General features: G+C 52.8%; 3 protein-coding genes across 3 annotated transcripts; 1 reads left to right on the top strand and 2 right to left on the bottom strand.

Moving 5' to 3' along the window:
- Positions 1–197: 197 nt before the first annotated feature.
- ColSpa_04104 (uncharacterized protein) lies at positions 198–518 on the bottom strand (the record flags this gene model as incomplete). The annotated part of the gene is made up of 1 exon (XM_049270316.1): positions 198–518. The coding sequence occupies one exon, from the start codon at positions 516–518 to the stop codon at positions 198–200; it is 321 nt and encodes a 106-aa protein (XP_049126273.1).
- Positions 519–5,359: 4,841 nt separating this feature from the next.
- ColSpa_04103 (uncharacterized protein) lies at positions 5,360–6,845 on the bottom strand (the record flags this gene model as incomplete). The annotated part of the gene is made up of 4 exons (XM_049270315.1): positions 5,360–5,670; positions 5,734–6,219; positions 6,275–6,491; positions 6,687–6,845. 4 exons carry the CDS (start codon positions 6,843–6,845, stop codon positions 5,360–5,362), a joined length of 1,173 nt encoding a protein of 390 aa, XP_049126272.1.
- Positions 6,846–16,602: 9,757 nt separating this feature from the next.
- On the top strand, positions 16,603–17,501 carry ColSpa_04102 (uncharacterized protein; the record flags this gene model as incomplete). Its single annotated transcript, XM_049270314.1, has 2 exons — positions 16,603–16,767; positions 16,833–17,501. The coding sequence occupies 2 exons, from the start codon at positions 16,603–16,605 to the stop codon at positions 17,499–17,501; spliced, it is 834 nt and encodes a 277-aa protein (XP_049126271.1).
- Positions 17,502–17,795: the final 294 nt, after the last annotated feature.

The raw sequence follows: 17,795 nt of genomic DNA, 5'->3' as shown, positions 1-17,795 counted from the left end.
ATCGACCCCACGACCTCGTCTACTGCGCCTGCCCCTTTTCGCCGCTATTGATGTCGTAACTGCCCACTACAGAATCTGACTCCCCTTGCAGACTGCCAAACAGAATGTTTAATCAGCACATGAACCTGAAGACCAAATTTACTGAGAAAGACTGACTGGACCATCGCGAACTCCACGTTGCCGAGTTCACCATTCCCTCATCGATGAAAATGCGCCCTAGGACCATACCACGCCCGCAACTGCTGCACCAGCCGCAAGACGCTGTTGTAGTCAGGCGAGTACTCCGGGTCCTGATAGAATCGGTCCGGGTCCGGCATCAGCGGGTCGTTGGCTGCTCGGATGAGCGTGGGCATGACCGCCTGGAGCAGCGGCTTGTCCTCCTCGCGCACGCTGCCAACCTTGGCGCGGAGGAGCCGTTTGAGCGCGGCCTTGTACTCACGGCCTATCTTTGGACGCGGAGTAAGGAAGATTGGGTCGACGATCTCAACGGGGTCGGAGGCGCGGAGTTTGGTCTTCATGTTGAGGTTAACGGGTTTTGGTGATGGTATTTTTGTATTGAGGTGGAAGGTGGGCAAATGAGGAAGTGACGCGAAGATCTCTGTCGTTGGTCGGTCTTAATTGAGACCAATACAGAGGAAAAATTCGAGAGAGTTTTACCAAGCCGATAGGCAGGGGTTTTTATGTAGAAGTTGCCTATGTGGAAAGGCGCGTGGGTGAAGCCATCGCCCAGGCAAGGCAGTCGCGACCCATACGTTTCACACTCCTATTTCCCTTTTATCCAAAGACTGTTGCCTTCAACTCACAATTCGCCTCGTTTGGGCTTCAATCATTTTATCATTTCTCACGGCGCCTCTATGAGAGCACGCTTGGGGAATAATAAGTAGTGACAAGCAATAGCGCCGTACGGGAGTGGTGGCCAGACAGTAGGAGTCAAACGGCAGCCAGGAGACTGAATCTTGGCCTTAACCATTGAGCCGTGTTTGTTTATTTATACCTCCTCATAGCCTAAACTTGTGTTTACCTTGTGTTCAAGCTGTGGCGAGAATCAAACGTGTTTTTGTTATGACGCCCATGCATGGCATTCTTGTTTAACGCCATAAAAGGGACACGTCCAATCTGCGAATATGTCTAATGTTCTAACACAGGTCATTATGCTGCTACCATCAAATACTTCCCAGCTCTCACCATCCCCCATTCTTGCTGCTGTCCATGGAGTGTTGTACTCTGAATGAAGAAGCAATCTGAGGACTCCAAAGCACACACCGACGACCTCATTTCTGCCTACATATGTATCCATAGCCGGATGGAGGGGCTCCCATCGATCCTATGTTCCTGGAGTAATAATGTGCAACATAGAAGCAGAGGTTCATTTCGTCAGGAGTGGACAAAGAAAAACAATTGACTGAAAGGTTGGTTGATAGATGATCTACAGTTTATTATTTCTTTCCTTCATTAGATGCGAACCCGGTTACAGTCAACCTTCCCATCAACGTGCCTCCAAGCAACCTAGTAATATGTACTCTTGACTATAGTCTCTCTCATGGGCCACAATTTCACATAAGCTCGAGCGTTATTTCTAAGGAGAGATGCTCCAGAACTGGTACTGAGCAAGCTCAATAAAGGCGTCCGCTTTAGCTGAAGTGAGCAGTTGCCGTGAACAGCTTCTTACACATCACATGCAGTCATGACTCCTAGGTGACGCCTCACTTGACAAGCCCCACCATGCATATTGAGGGAGAGTTGAGATAACCCAGACTGTCAACACAAAAGATAAGCAAGAGTCAAGGTGGGAAGTAAGGTGAGCATGTAAAGCCCCGAAACCAGCAGTCAGATGCCTTGAGAAGCAACGCTTGAGCCACGAAGTTCGCCGCTCCATTGAGTCGCCATCTTACCATATACTTCACCCCCGAGTGTCTTGACCTTATACTACGTTTTTTGACACATGGTATAAGCATCAAGCGTAAGACTGAACTTTGATTCAGTGAAACGTTCTCCAGGACAAGAAGGGTCATATCCAGCGTTTCTTTATGACAACATACCGGATTAAATCCCATTATTGTATGCGGATAGGCTGGTGGCTTTTGCAAGGGAGGATGACTGTTTCGAATGGGCTCAAAGTAAGGACAGTAACTTATCGAAACTGCAATGGGACCATCAGATACTCAACAGTGAGAGGTCTCGCAAGGCAGAATAATCGTACACGCCAACTCCATAGCTATAGGAGGGTGTTTGTGTAAGCCTATTTATACAATGACACTCAATATGCGCTCTTCCTCGTTATTAAAAGCCTCTGACAGAGAACCGACCTGACGGGAACAACGTCAAGGCAGAAAGCAATCTGACCTCCATATTCCATGGCCATGCCTCCGAAGGGACATTGTCCAATACTGTTAGATACAAACAACAAGAGTTTCCTAATAATTCGGAAACACAGCATTGGCCCGGCAAACACTCCAACCAAGCCAAGCATGTCGACGGTCCTTGAAACGTCACAGTTTCTCATCAGTCCCTCCACGTCATGTCAACTCTAGAGTCCTCGGTAAAGTCAAGACAAGCACATTCGAGAAAGGCAGAGCAAACGGTATGCCCTAATCCATCTGTCTTGGGTGACGTCGACAATGCAATCCCAATCACCAAAGCCAAGGACATCATCTCGGAGAGCCTTTGATTGATTCTCTTGGCTCAGACCACTCGGCCCGTCATCTGAAGGCCTAGACCAGAAGCTGACAAACCCATACTCTTTCCTGCCTGATTCCTAGACAAACTTGTTCCAACGACGTCACGATCTCCGTGCAGAACCATCACCGCTCAATCTTATCACATCTCTTGGTCTGCCGTAAGGTAGCCAAGCAATCCGCGTAACTCCCAATCCTTAACCGGCAACCCCTCCGCCCAGCCAGCCATCTTCAGTCCAGGCCCAGAATCAAAACTCAAAACCACCGTCCCGAAACCTCATCTCCACCAGCCCGGCCGCCCCGACCCTCGGCCGCCGGCCAACGGGGCTTCAGCTCCCGTCTCCTCTCGCTCTTCTTCCTCCTGGTCCGCTCCACACAAGTGACCTCCAACGAGCCAAAGGAAGCCTCCTTCCATCCATCCATCGCCTCCAAAGGGGATAAACCCCCTCACGCCTCGCATATTCGTATTCCTCTTCCAACGCACCCGACACAGAACAAAGTCCCACTTACGTAATTCCCAAAGGCCAACGGTGGGACCGAAACTCTGTCCCTCTCTCCAAAGATCCATCTCCCCGTCGGGCTGGTGGCTCTCCTTCCATCCTAAACATAATTATTAGGTGATTGCTCCCCACCTCCCCCCGTCACGACAAACGGGCAGCCCACCCATCGACTTCCCTCCCCGAGTCCTGCGCACGGCTTCGACGGGAGAGCAATGCAATCAATCAAACAAAACGGGGTCCCCGGATTCTTGTTGGTCTTTCTCTCTTCGCAAAGGTCCCCATCCGGGGACTGGGGCCGCCGTCAGGCACGGCTTCTTACACGCACACCACGCCGACGTGCTACACTAGTGTAAATACCGGTCCCCCGTCACGTCACCTCACACGCCTTGACACCAACCCCTCCCCCCTCCCCTTTTTCCAGCCCGACTCCGGACCCCGATCGTTCACTGATGGGAGCCTGCCTCAGGTACGTTGTATTCCCTGCCGGGCTCCAGTACCCCAGACATAACTCTTACTAAACGTCGCGGGTTAGGACGTTCCAATTGGCCTGTTGGGTCGTCTTCCAAAAAGCCAAAGTTACACCTGCCACGGTAGATCGGTTTTGCAAAGGCACCTCTGACATTTCATGACCAACAAAGATCCGGGAGCGCGCATAACGCAACCCGGCCAAGCCTCGATTACGCAGGTGGTAGCAACGAGTGGTAGTACGGGTTGGCCAGACCTACGTCTATCCCTCCTTCGATCGGAAGGGGCTTGCTCGTTCGTCTTGACAAATCTCGTTACGCTGCAGGACACAGGAGGGAAGACACAAGCTTCATGCCCAGGCCCATCGCACACACACACACACACACACACACACACACCCTCATTCCACGTGTCGTCCAACAAAGCCGAGCCTTCATATGTACAGGAAATCCGGGAAAAGGGAGTCCCCGAACTTTCGCATCTTGCAAACCCCCCCGGGCCTCGGACTCGCCCAGCCCGCCCGTCGAGTCAAGCTCCCGGGATACCTAGCTCATTACCTAAAGCCCCCCCGGCACAGGCAGGCGTCATATGACCCGGGTTGCGAAGCACTCAGCATACGTGACGAAGATAGTACCAAATATGCAGGCCGGCCCAGTCAACATAAACCAATCACTTGTCAGAAACGGCAGCTACGCAATTCTCATTGCTTGCTCGTGATGTTTCATTTCTATAAACGTACAGTATCGAACAAAAACAGACCCAAGCCAAGGCCTCTTTCGGCCAGTGACTCAACCCTAGCCCAGGAATCGGCGCGGAATCGATCCCGATGCCCGCACCGGGCTGTGATGGAGGGCGTGGATATCGCAATGCCCTCCCCCCCTCCTTTTTCGGTCCTGGAAACCCGTGCCCCACTTCTTTCGCCGGCGGCCGATCTCAACTTCGCGTCGGGGTTCCCCTCCCTTGACGACGACGAGCTATTGTCGAAGAGCCATCGCCCGGATGACAAAGAGCCACTTCACACTGGGAGCAGACGCACCGAGACCGAAGCAAGACAAAATATGTAACTTTTTGAAGCCAATAAAATAGAAAAGAAAAGAAGAAAAACTTTTTTTTCGTTCCTCCATGTTCCCCCATGCCATCATCGACTGTGATGTTGAAAAAAAACGCCATTAAAGCAAGCAAATGACTAGGCTTCCTCCGTAGCCCGTCCCTATAATGAAAGCAAAAAAAGACAAGTACTGCAGGCCGCCTAACCTCTCGTGGGGTATTTCCGCCGCCCAGTTGACATGTCCGTTATTGTCGAAAGAAACCAAAACAGTTTGGTGTTGTACTTTTTATGTCGTGGTCGCATTTTCCCCGTAGATGACCGCTCGGCGCGGGTATTGAAGCCATCTTTGAAAAAAAAGTTTTGTTTTCCCCCTTTCGCTTTGTTGTGATTACGGACGCTGCTATATGCTTCGTCCCAAAAAAAAAACCAATCTCGCCTTCCGAATGCTGATGTCGTATCGTTGCGGGTATCGAGTTTTTCGCTCGCCGCAACCTCCCGTTTCACATGATTACTTTTTCTTCTTTTTGCAATAAAACATTGGCCGCAAGAGCCGTGATAGAACATTTGAAAAGCCCTCTCCCCCTTGTCACCTAGTGAGTAGAGTCTCGGACTTCGTCGGTTCCTGTTCAAGGGACCCTGCTGATGACTCCTGGTTGGCGTGGGGCATAGTGTTACCGCATGTTGCTCGTGTCGAAAGAGAACTGAGACGGGAAGGCCATGCTGGCGCTCAGCCCAAAGGGATCCCAGTCAATGCCGGTATCCAAGAGCTGGGTCATGGAAGGATATGCACCCTGGGTCGTGTGGGCAGGCTGCGCAGATTCGCCCTGAGACGTCATGTGCTGGCCCGGGCCGACAGAATTTGGAGAAGGCATCATCTGTTGTGACGCGTCGCCGGAGAAGCCGCTGGGATATGGACCGGGACCGCTCGGGGTATCGATCTCGGAATCCTCAATCATATCTGCAGGAGCATCATATTCTTGTTCTGGGCTTTGGTGTTAGGACTAGGACAACAGAGTTCTGCGACATGGGAAAGAGACCGGCTTACCTAGCTGCTCAATGTGGTTCTGGAAGCCAGGTGTCGGATAATATGAGCCGTTGTTGCCGACCCTGGGAGGGCCGCCGGACATCATGTGAGCTCGAGCGGCTGGGTTCATGGGGCCCATGGGGCTCAGTTGGGACTTCATGGACGGAGCCATGCCTGCGCGAAGCGGGCCGTGGTCAGAGGCCGCTGGCGACAGCGCTGGCTGACTGCCATACGCCGCCGTGTTCGTCGGGGAATTGGAGTGTGACGATGGCGTAGGTCGACCCTTGGGCGACGCGGCCGAATGAGCTGCCTGTATTGGCGGAGGCAGACTGCTGATGCCGGGCTCGAGCTTCGGGGCAATGCTCGAGTTGGACCGTCGCGACTGGTGATGTCGATTCAGGATGGCACGCTGGATGGGTGGTGGTTGGACCATGTTCTGGGGAGCATGGGTCGGCCCCAAGTTGGGACTGCCGGTTTTGGCTCGAAGTTCAGCCTGGACATCGATGCCTTTGGTGGAGTGTTAACAGAAGGTCGGCGATGACATGCCACGTTATTGACTTACCCTTCTCCAAGAGGATGCGTTCCAGCAAGGAGTTCTTGTAACGCAACATCAGACACTCATCGGCAGCGGTCCGATGAGCCGCCTGGAGGTTGTGCAGGTTGGACTCATGGACACGGATGGCCTCCTCGAGCTGCTTAATGTACTCGGTGCGACGCTCGCGAAAGGCGGCCTGGGCCTGACGGTTGCGCTGCTTACGCTCCTCGGACGTGGCGTAGATCTTTGTGGTCTCCAGTTAGCCTTCGATTGGGCGAGAGACGGGATCAAACAAGGTTTCGTCCCAGGTGGAAACCTTATGGCGTGTGACACAGACAAAAGTCTGGGGAAATATTTTGGTGTTGAGTGAGATGGAGACGCAGACAGGGCAGCGATAGATGGATAGTGAGTGAGGGTGACGAGAAAAAGATCTACTCACGGGCTTGCGGCCACCCTTTCGCTTGGGCTGCTGGTTCTCGGTGGCAGCATTGGCGTTGTTCGAGGTGCCATTGGCAGCACCGGCCTGATCGGCCTCGGGACTAGAGCCCGTGGTCTCGGGAGTGTCCTCCTTGACGGGATCTTTGTTGTCGATGGACATCTTATCTGCCATGCCTTATCTCGGCCGGGGGTTGAGGCAGGACGCCGGTCGGCGGCAGCAAGCACGGGAGGATCTGTAGATAGGACGCCGTTGTGACGTCGCGTGTTCCACACTCCCAGCCCTACGATGTTCTGCAAGTGTTCGTTGTAAGGGTGTTTGCGCGTGGTTGCGGGCGCAAAGAGATGACAAGCAGGGACGGGGTCGTAAACGATTGCCCGAAAAAGGGATATCCGGGGGGAAGAGATGCCCAGTGGCGCCTACGAGCGCCCGCACAGGAATTGGGGCGAAACCGACAGCGTGGTAGACGGGACCTCGAAAGGGTGGGAAAATCTAAGCAGTCGCCAGATAAGGTACAGAGCGGTGCGCAGCTGAGACTGTGACTGGGGGGAAAGGCATCCAAGCGGGCGCAATTGAGCTTCAGGTGAATCTTTGACAGCTGTTTTTTGCCAGCCCAGAGATAAGGGACGCAGCGATGAGAGGTTGCAGTGTGTAAGGAAATGGAAGAGAGCGGCGGTCTTTTATGTAATGATAATAAACTGCCAGCTTGAAGAGGGGGGGCACCTCAGCCATTCGCCTAGACCCAGACTTGCCAGACACCACCGAACAGGGCCGCCGGCGTGGGAGGTGGGCGTGCAGCGGCGAGCGGGGAGGGGTGAAGGATGAATGTGAGGGCGACGGTGGGGGGAGAGAGAGAGAGAGGAAGGGACTCGGAGAAGGGGGGTGTGAGACTGAGAGGAGAGATCAGGAGAGCGCCAGGGGGGGGTGTGGGGACGCTGTAGGCCAAGCTTGACCAGGTCGCTATTCCTGTTAAAAAGGGCGGGATGCTCTGCTTCCACAATGCGAGCCCACGATGACAAGACGGATTCTGCTCGTCTCCCTCGTCCGTCTTTTCTCTGTATCCTTTTTGCCAGTGCAGCTGGACCGAGTGTCTTCTCCACGTTTTGGTACAGACGTAGTGCAACAAACGTCTGGAGGGACTGGATTGCCAAGGCGTTTCCCTGCCTGGCTTGGTTGTCTCAATTTTTGCAGGCCAAAGCCGTGAGTGAGTACTGGTGATAATGGTGGTGGATGCCACCCGGACGATATGAGAGGGTAAGAAACAAGGTGAAGGGGGAAAGAGGACCTGGTGGTCAGTAGATGACGATGAGCCGCGTGATGTCAATCTTCTCTCTCTCTCTCGTTCTATTTCTCCGGACGATCCAGCCGGCGGCGCTAGTATGCTGTAGCACCTCGACGACGACGACGACGACGACGACGACGAAGACCGACGACCAGCAAATAGTACACGATGATCGATTAAGGGACGAGATGGGGCTGTTGCTCCGGAAGGTAACCCAACGACGACTGGAAGCGAGGATCTTCGGGCCTCGTGGATGGATGGATGGATTGGATGCTGCGAAAGACCAGTAGCTTAGAGCTGGCTCGGGTCGGCTCAAGAGAAACGATGCAGGTTCGCAGAACAGGTCGCGAGGAGGCTGCGCCGGCTTAGAAAACCCCGCTCCTGACGGTGGAGGGTCGGTCGTAGAGGTGTGCGTTTTTTTCTGGAGGGGACGTGATGGTGGCTTGCAGCGCGCGAATGTGTCGTAGCGCAGCGTTGTCTCGACCGCACTGTCTGACGTTCGGTCGTAGTTTCCTTCTGACAACTAACACGGTCTCAACGGCGTCTGGATCTGCCCGTTTGTTTCTCGCAAATCAGGTGTTCCAGTTCCAGTTCCAGTTCCAAAGGCGGGTTCAATGACGAGGGAATTTGGTCGCAAAAGGCCGGAAAAGCTTTTCAAACTCCTTTACAACAGGCAGTCGGGGGTTCGGGGTGGGACTGGTTATATGGCCTTTGGGAATGGGGTACTTGACTCTAGGTCACATTTGCTTCTCAGGTGTTAAGGAGCCTCCCCCAAAAAAGCCGCGTACACGCCCCCTGGCCTAACTGGCAAGTTTTTTGTGGCACACGAAGCATTAACATGAGGATTCGCCCGTGGAGAAGGGTGGGAAGAAGCTGGGCCCAGAGACCAAGGCACTCGCCTCGTCCTGTAAAGCGGGCAGTCATTGGTCCAGAACCTCCTTTCTGTCCAAGGCCATGGGTCTCTGAAGACGACTGGTCTCGGAGACGATGTGGCTGTCCATCACGCCCTACGCGATATTGGGCTGGGGCGGCTTCTCTGACCACCAGCTCGCTTTCCCATCACGTTCCTGAAGCCTACGCAGGTCTCATGGCACCCGACCAGGACAGGCCCGCATCACCCCTTGGCTCTCGAGGCTCTCATCTCGAGGCCCAGGGAAGGGGTCGCCTCGGGGAACCTTGCCCTTAACGCTATCCAGACTCATCCTCGTCGGATTGCCGCGGCAGGGTTGCAGAATTGGCACACTTCGCGCGCCAAAACCTGGATGTTCAACGCGACAGCTGCTCCAGGAAACGCCATGGTTGGTTCGGACCGAGAGCTCTTGTTCGCCGTTGACAATGAGTTCTCAGCCAAATGTCGGCTTGAAGCAGCTCATGGGAGGCAGTGAATCACAGTCGAGCGCTTCCCTTGTGGACATGCACCTCAGGAGATTGGGAAGGTAATTATACGCATTGTGATGCGCGATGGAATTGCCCACCACCAATTGCCCTGCCTGGCCAGTTCGCATGTTCATGGAATCTGCGGGTTGCGGTTGTCGCAGATGAACCTAAATGGTGATGCAATGTTAGAGTTCCATCAGGTCAATCTCCTAGGCTCCGAACCGGAGATGCTCCACAAGCACTTCCTTGCGGTTCGAAGGGCATCCAGACCACAGACTTGCTGCGCCCAGAAACATCACCACGACTATCCTTGGCAAAGAAAGAGGTCATTTCCACCAAGCTCTTCAAGACGTCGGACGTCCCAGGCGTCTTCGCGGTAGCCGGTGCAGCTGGCGACTGATCGCCTCTGGCGGCCATCGGACGAAGCTGGGGCCGGGCTTTGAACAAGAGCGGAGCCACGTTCGCATCGATCAAATTTTCAGATCACCTGAGCTCTAGCCAGCATCCGGGCGGCGGAGAGCTCCAACCTGCTGCCCAGTTGCGCGGCACACACACCCACCCTCCGACAGTGGCATCAGGTACATGTAGCCGATGTACCGTTGCCGGCGAAACGTTAGAAACGTTTCTGGTAGCCGGGCTGTCTGTCGTTGTGTGGCTTGGTGATCGCTTAATATGAAATGAGAGCATCTCTGGCTCTCCGGAGTGAGGCTGAGGGCATTCAACTCGATGATTGGGGGCTCCCTTGAAGCCGAAGATAAGAAGCATCGGACAGTGACCCCCAGCGGATGATCGCCAAGCTGAGGGTCTTCGACAGAGCAGATAGATCACTTGCTAGGTAGACTGCATCCCCCCCCCCCCCCCCCCGCGCGCTGAAGCTTCTAGCGGACAACCTAAAGCGTTGGCATCTTTCGAGCAGTAGCGACGCAATGATCAGCGACGGGAGCAGGTGAAGTGCCGTAACAGCAACAGCAGGCCTGAAAGCGGCCGTCCTGTTAGGAGGGAGGGCCAGGCTGCAATAAACAAAACCAAGGGCATAGCGTTGGACGGCATCCCTGCAAACTGCGCGGTAAGGCAAGGTTAGCGACGCACTAATGGATGCTTGCCTCGGATCCTTGACGATAAGAAATTTGCATCTCCGCGGAGCACCTTAACCGTCGTGACGCAGGCGATGTGGTTCGAGTTGGTGTGATGGTCCATCCTGGTGTGAGAAAGGTTTGACGAGTGACGGCGGCCAGTGGCTGTCGGACTTGGCCCTCCAAGAAGCGTGCGTCCATTATTACGGCAGGAACCGAGCAGTCGGGAGAGGGATTGGCGGTGTTTCGTCACGCCCCTTTTTGTGCCGTGAGGTTGAAATAATTTTCACATTCCGTCATGCAGTGTTGGAGATATACTCCAACTCTTATTTCGCCCCGGTCAACATCTGCACAGCGACTGACGTTCGTCCTTTCGTTTCTGCTTCCAGGAACTTTTTGGGGGGAGGGAAGATCCAGAGAGCCAAGGTTCTGTTGCGAGCGGCACTTGTTGAGCTGGCAGCCGATCAGACCGTCTGTCCACACCGTCGAAGTAGTTGGTTCATTTGATGGGCTCCGTTCAGCTGACCCCGTCGCGTCGTCTGTCCGGACAGATTGGTTCTAGCGTCGGGTCGGGACCCAGGTGGCCCGAGCCCGCAGCGAAGGAGAACAGCGAAGATCTTTTGGCCCTTCTAGAAAACTTCTAGTCTCCAACAAGTCTCCGAGTCCGGAACACTTCCGCGCTGCGTCGTATTGGCCGCAGCATCCGAACATCGGAAAGCCAATGGTTCTGACACGAAAGCAAAAAGGCCTTGCTCGCGCGTTGCATTCAGTCACACATTTCCCTTTCTCTTTCTTCCTCCTGCAACGTAACTCATTCCATCCGTAGACGGGCCCTTGGGCGGGGCGCTTGCTTGGTGGGCCGCGGTGGAGATGGATTCCTCAGACGCAAGTATTGTCGTTTCATTGCCTCTTTGGGTCAAGCCTGCCGAAGGGGTGTGAGTGGGAGCTGGCCGCCGGCCGCCGCTCATGTCAGCACCTGGCGCTCAACACGAAGCCCTCGCCTGTTGGGTACGCAGCGCGGTTACGTGGTGGTTAGGAGATGCCTTTTCCCCAAAACTGTGACCTATTCGGGCGAGATCGTGATCTTCGGAAGCTGTGGAGAGGCCACCTGAACTCCAAAGCTGCAGTAATTAGACAACTGACATTCCATTTGCCCCTTTGTCCTGTCACGATGCTTGGCTTTGGCACCTCATAAACATGCTCGGACTGAGTCCGGCTTCTTTGCCAAGATGACGATGCCGCCGTGTCCGAAGTCTTTTGCAACGTGAAACCTTGCCCGTGGCGAGATGAAAATCTGCATGTTCGGGAACCTGTTCAGCGCTCCGATGTGGTCATCTGTGGAGGGTGGTTGCGTTTGGCTCTGTCATGAAATGGTTTGATGTTGAAGGTGGAGAAGTCAAAATGGATGACCGCAAGGAGTGAAGATGATGTGTAGGGTCTTTTGAATGCCTACTGGAGTTGCCATTCCAAGGGGAGCCCAAGGGAATTTCGACTTTCTTGACTCAGTGGCATACCTCCAGTGGTGATTGCCCTCAAACAACTTGTGGATCATCCCCTTGGTAGGTAGCTGTTATTCCACCAGCTGCAACCAGCTGGCATTCCCGGGTATCGGGTCTCTCTGAGTAGCGTAGTAGGAAACCACCCTCATTTTCGTGTTAAAACTTGAGTAAGTAAACGCTGCACATGTGCTCTAATGAAGATGGCCCATAGAATGGCTCAAGCAACAAATCATAAAAAACAATTCTTATTGAACATGGTGAACTTTCATATTAGGTTTCCTGTGGTTACAAAGCACATTTGAGCTCTATGTTCACACTCGAGTCGTTAAATTGGTAACCGTCTCTCGGTTGGCTCACCACCACGGCTATTCGACGTCGATGGGATGGTGCAATTTTCGACAAACTCACATAAATTAAAAATGTATCGTTTATAGTATTGGCATACTACGCTTTTAAATCAGTCTTCTTATTTGGTATAATATTAACAAAACTGGAAGATCCGGGGAGATCCGAGTGGGGCTCTCGGTAGCGGAAGAGTTTGGTTACACTCCTTTGATGCCTTTTGTGTGCCCGATAAAAGCCCGCTGCTTGCTGAGAATCAATGAAAAGAAATATGCCTGGTCGACTGGTTCCGGCCTAATGATGGCCTCTTATGTGTCATTTTCTCTGAGTGGTCTTGGTCCGAGTTGCAATACAGAAGGAATATCGAGCCCCAAACGCCATCGTAAAAGACACGCAATGAGTTTTAGATTTCCAGCCCAGAACATGAATGATACGTAGACCATAAGAAGTCAACTACCAAGCGATTCCGATTGTAGTTTGCGATGATAATTTCTAGGTTCCCGAAATATTACTTTCGGCTGGTTGCCGTTTACTCAGACCAACAAGATTGCCAGCAAGACCTACGGTTACTGTTCGGTAGTATCAACCTTGGCAACTTGCAGCAGAAAACATCACTGTTGGACATCTGACCGTAGCAATACATACCTTGCTCTTGGGAATGAATATACTTATACCTTTTGTTTATAAATCTGGTTTTGATGGTTAAGATGAGCTTGACCCTACCCAAACGGCTTTGCCTATTCTTTTTTGTTTACCAACGTTTGCTTCATCGGTCGTTTAAGACTGTATCTTGTGCCTGATCGAATCGGGACCATCCCTTTCTTTATGTCTATAGCTTTCACTTTTGGATCTTTGACTTATCGCTGGGTTGCAGTTGAACCTCTGACAGGGCTTTACATCTGGACAGTATTTTAGGTATCGTAGGTAACCTCATCTAAGCCCACTTCTTGGCGCGAAGATCCTAGTTTAGAAGCGCATGTTCACTATTCGAAAATCTGGAATCACAGCGAAAGTCGTAACGGAGCTTGGGAACCAATTACATATTCAGGGTAAGTAGATGTCCTTCTTGACCTCGGACAAGAAGCATTCCAAGGATCCGGACGAAACAGAACACCGAGAGCCCAGTGAATTAACCACGCGCATATTGAAGAACCTCTATGAGCAACGATATCGTCTTTCCTGCTAAAGCTGCTATTTGGAAGGTGCCAAGACGTCAAAAAGGGGATCTAATAAATCGTTGAGGCTTTTAATACAAACCACAGGTCGCTCCTACGACGTATGATTGCCTGGTTCATCGAATGACGTCTCAGTGACTTAAAGACACAGGGCTTTCGTAGGTGATCAGCGGACGTTACTCTTTGTGTACGACCCTACAGATATGGCTATCGTATGCGATAGAGCTTGGAGCAAGGAGAAGGATTACACTCAGCACTCGCTGTTGACTGACTGGAAGGTGACACATGGAAGCGGTGGCCTTGCGTTAGTATATTGGGCCTGAACGACGTTGCTGAAGGCGCGACCAAGTGAGTTGGCTCTCTAGAATTCGAACCGAACGTAAAAGCCTGAAAGAAACCCCGACATACTAATGTGGCAAACAGTATGAGGCATATTCAAAGTCTCCAAAACGGCAAAAAGCTCAGACTAGAACTTGCTAAGTTCGTGGTCCTATTAAACTCAAGTCACGAATGGACTATCGGCAATCCCGTACAGATTTTAGGCTGAAGTGCCTAATTCACTCGGCTGCACGTCATTGAAAGTCTCTTGCGATGAAGGCAGTGGGAACGGCAGGAGACATGAGCTATGAGGAGCACTAGCAGGGTTTGGGGGTACTTCATCAAAGGGTACAGGATGAGAATATTGACACGTGAATGGGAGGTAGCAACTTCTGCCATAGTAGTTCCACTGCGGGCGGTTGCCTCGATGTCTTTGGGGAAGTTACGCTACTCCTTCCCCTCTATGTCTATGTTCTCCCTATTTCCTCTTCTGTTCATAAAGATATCTAGAGGCCCTTCTTGGAGCCACTCGAATAGACTGTTCCGTGATCTTTTACATCATGTCTTCTCAGCCTTGCCTCCTCTATCTTTGGTCCAAGTTTTGCCCGGCCAGCAGACGCCAAGTTGACGCCGTTGCGTTCGGCGGATTACACCACCTTCAGCGTTAGTAATCTCGAAGCCCACTGTGAGAATAACAAGAAAACATCCTCTTCGGGCCCTCCGTTGCCTTACCCATGAAGCGAGAATCAACAGGCCTTCAGCATCAGAACCCCAATGTTCGCAATCAATCTGAATAACACTCACTGGTATACAATAAACAGTCTTGTTCAGAAGATAACTGCGGCCGCCACATGGGAGTGCGGTATTTACATCATATGACGGATGGACGTGCCGACATTGCTAAGATGATGGCTTTACCAAAACGAACAAACGAGCAAGGGGCAACTCTCCATTCAAGAAGTCTCGATAATCATCTCGTTCGAGCTTCTTCCTACAACAACGATGTTTGCCAACTCCTCGAGCAGATGACAGACATGGCCCATACAGCCGAAGACGTGGATGAGGAAACAACATGACTGTCAGGGAAGTATCCCGCTCCCAGTGGTTGTTGGGGGAGTATAATGCCGACGTTGCAGCAATCGAGGTTGAGGCCTTTGTTGAGTCACGCGTCAAGGGCACGGCGAGGCCCTGTAGGCTGGAGACATTGATGAGACGGGATTGCTCGTCCGTCAGAGTAAGAAAACCATCTCATTGCACTACGACTGGAACGAAGACTGTACAAAGAAAGACAGCCTTGACCTATGATACAACACAGCCAATGGCTTGGTGGGATAAAGCTTCGAAACAGACTGTGATTGAATTTTATCTAAGACTGGTTCCGAAAGATTCAGTTGCTGGTAGCTCTGTTAGCTCCATAATATGTAACTAACTTGGTTTTCCATCGAATTTGAGCCTCTACTATATCAAACACCGGCTTATGGAAGCTAGGTTTCAACAGGATCAATCAAGCTCAAGCGCCACATTGAAAGGTAACGTAGCCAAATGAGCTGTTTCGAAGCTTTGGACGCATGACCGTCGGCTTACAGGTGGACCGGCTGGTGATTGCCGAAGCTTCCCTCTCTCCCTGCTCGTAAGGGGCCCTTTGAGAGAGAACCACTGGAGTCTTTAGATCCTTCGAGATACGATCTCTCTTTCCAGTTTTGCTAACTCCGTCTATTGTATATGATGTTGTGTTGGAGATGCCGAATGCCCCCTTTGCGGCCTAGTCCTCACCCTTCACAGACCGCGCCTTCGCGCAACGGCTTATGGTGTCTGTTGTCTTTCTAGGACAACTGCCCGATAAGGGTAAGATTTGGACTGCAAGTATTCATGCAAACTGTATTAATACATAGAGCGAGAGGACACGAAGTTAGCAGATTGAGAATTGTCTTCATGGCCGGGCAGCATCGAAAGCCCAAGGGAATAGGTCGAGGACCCCACAGGTTCCTCCCTCTGTTGAATAGCTTTGCCTCTAACCCGATCAACAGCGACAATGACTTCATTCTGGCAATGGTATGGTGGGTGTCCTGTGAGAACACCCACAGCTTTAGGCTCATACTTGACATAACAGGACAGCTCGAAATACGGCCCGGATTCGAGCTATCTATATTTTCCACTCATTATGGCGTTTCCTCCCATCCCTATCTCTTCTCAAGCGTTTGTTGGTACATTGTCAAGTTGCTCTCATGTGTCACCGAGGTTTTTGGTAAACTCATTCCAAACTCATTCCAGCAACTTGAAAGAAACATACGCTATTGAGATAGTACTAACAGTCTTTATCTTCGCGAACACACAGCACGCGCATGCGATCTCAGCATATCCGAGCCCTAGTCTAGAAGCTGTTTCTTGACACGGAAAATCCTTTACTTGCCGGCCACTTGTAGCGCCGGCTGTTATCAGTTTGACTGAGCTGTAAGAGTACCGCTCAAGGACCGAGTTTGCAATGGTAGCTGTGTCAGACTTCGTCTCTGATATATATATCCTATAGGGTTGGTCGGGCCGCGATGGCGTGCCTGCGAGCATTTCACCACAGCGGTTCGAAACACTTGGACGAAATACGGATGGAAGACGTCAGTAAACTCCGGCCAGCTCGGCCGTGGTGGCGGTGCGGCGCAGTGGGGGTGGCGACACTGTGGGGATAGGACCCTTCAGCCCGTGACACCGTCGGCGGCTCACTATCGCGGACTAAGGTTCATGCACTTCCCTCGGCAGTAACCCATCCTCACGCGCGCCATGCTGCTAACTTTCCTTAGAAGTCAAGGTACACATGCGATCCAAAGACCTGTAAACTGCGACGTTTGATCTTGCAGAACCATGAAAACCGAGCGCAACGCAACAGCCATGGAAGACGAAGCTTGCTGCACCTGCGCGAAGCTTCTCGCTTCCGTCCCCCGGCACAGCACCGCCACCGAGAAGCCGCTCCCGGGCGATAGGCGACTCGAGTGCTGCTCTCGTGTAATCTGCGGAAATTGCATCTACGTCCGTCTACTTTCCCGTCTACTTTCCCTTCGCCTTCCCCGCTTGGCGATGCTGACTGCCTGCAGAACAATCCCCGTTTCGCGTCCTACTGCCCATACTGCCAAACTTCTTCGGCGCCTTCAGTGCTGCCCCCGAACCTCAAGGACCCACCGTCGTACAGCTCCTTCCCACCAACCCACCACCTCTCCTCCGGCGCCCCTGCGGCCCCGCCCCCGCCGTACACGCCCAGCACCGCCGACACATCTCTCGACGAGAAGAGCGGTGGCAGCGCCCCGTCATCTTCGACTGCGACGCCGCCCGAGGACACCCTCCACTTCCTGAACCACGAGCACGACACCGTCGCCTCGCTGTCCCTCCGCTACGGCGTGCCCGCCGCCGTCCTCCGTCGCGCAAACAACATTACCAGCGACCACCTTCTCCAGGGCCGCCGGACGGTGCTGATCCCGGGCGAGTATTACGCCGCCGGCGTCAGCCTATCGCCGCGGCCCGTCGAGGGCGAAGAGGAGGAGCTGCGCAAAAGTCGCATCCGCCGTTTCATGACCGGTTGTAAGGTCTCCGACTACGATGTTGCTGTGCTGTACCTTGAGCAGGTTGGGTACGACCTAGCGGCGGCCATGGAGGCGTACTGTGACGATGAGGCTTGGGAGAGAAATCATCCCGTGCAAGAGGGAGGGAAGAAGAAGAACAAAGCCGCACCGCGAGATCGTGGGCCGTTTTGGAGGGGCTCTGCGTGAGGTTCGAGGGGCGAATATGAGAATTGAGACACTAGGGGATCATCACTTGACATTTGGCACGACGCAAGAACAGTCGGCGTTTGGGGCATCTGGTGTTTATTAGAACTCTTTTCATTTGCATCGTCATCATGTCCTGAACCACCCAAGGCTCTGTTTGGCCTGTATAAAAAACGCCGCTACCATATTCCGTTGGAACGCTTTGTACACAATACACGCAACATGTCCTAGCGTCCCCGTCTCCTGCGCGAAGATCGACTTGGGGAGCAAACCTGCCCATATGAGAAAACAAAACCA

The sequence above is a fragment of the Colletotrichum spaethianum genome (genome assembly GCF_022836535.1).
Source record: "Colletotrichum spaethianum MAFF 239500 DNA, contig08, whole genome shotgun sequence".
In the NCBI taxonomy this organism is placed as follows: Eukaryota; Fungi; Ascomycota; class Sordariomycetes; order Glomerellales; family Glomerellaceae; genus Colletotrichum; species Colletotrichum spaethianum.
Note: the sequence above shows the minus strand (reverse complement) of the source record. Positions and strands in the feature narration are given on the sequence as shown.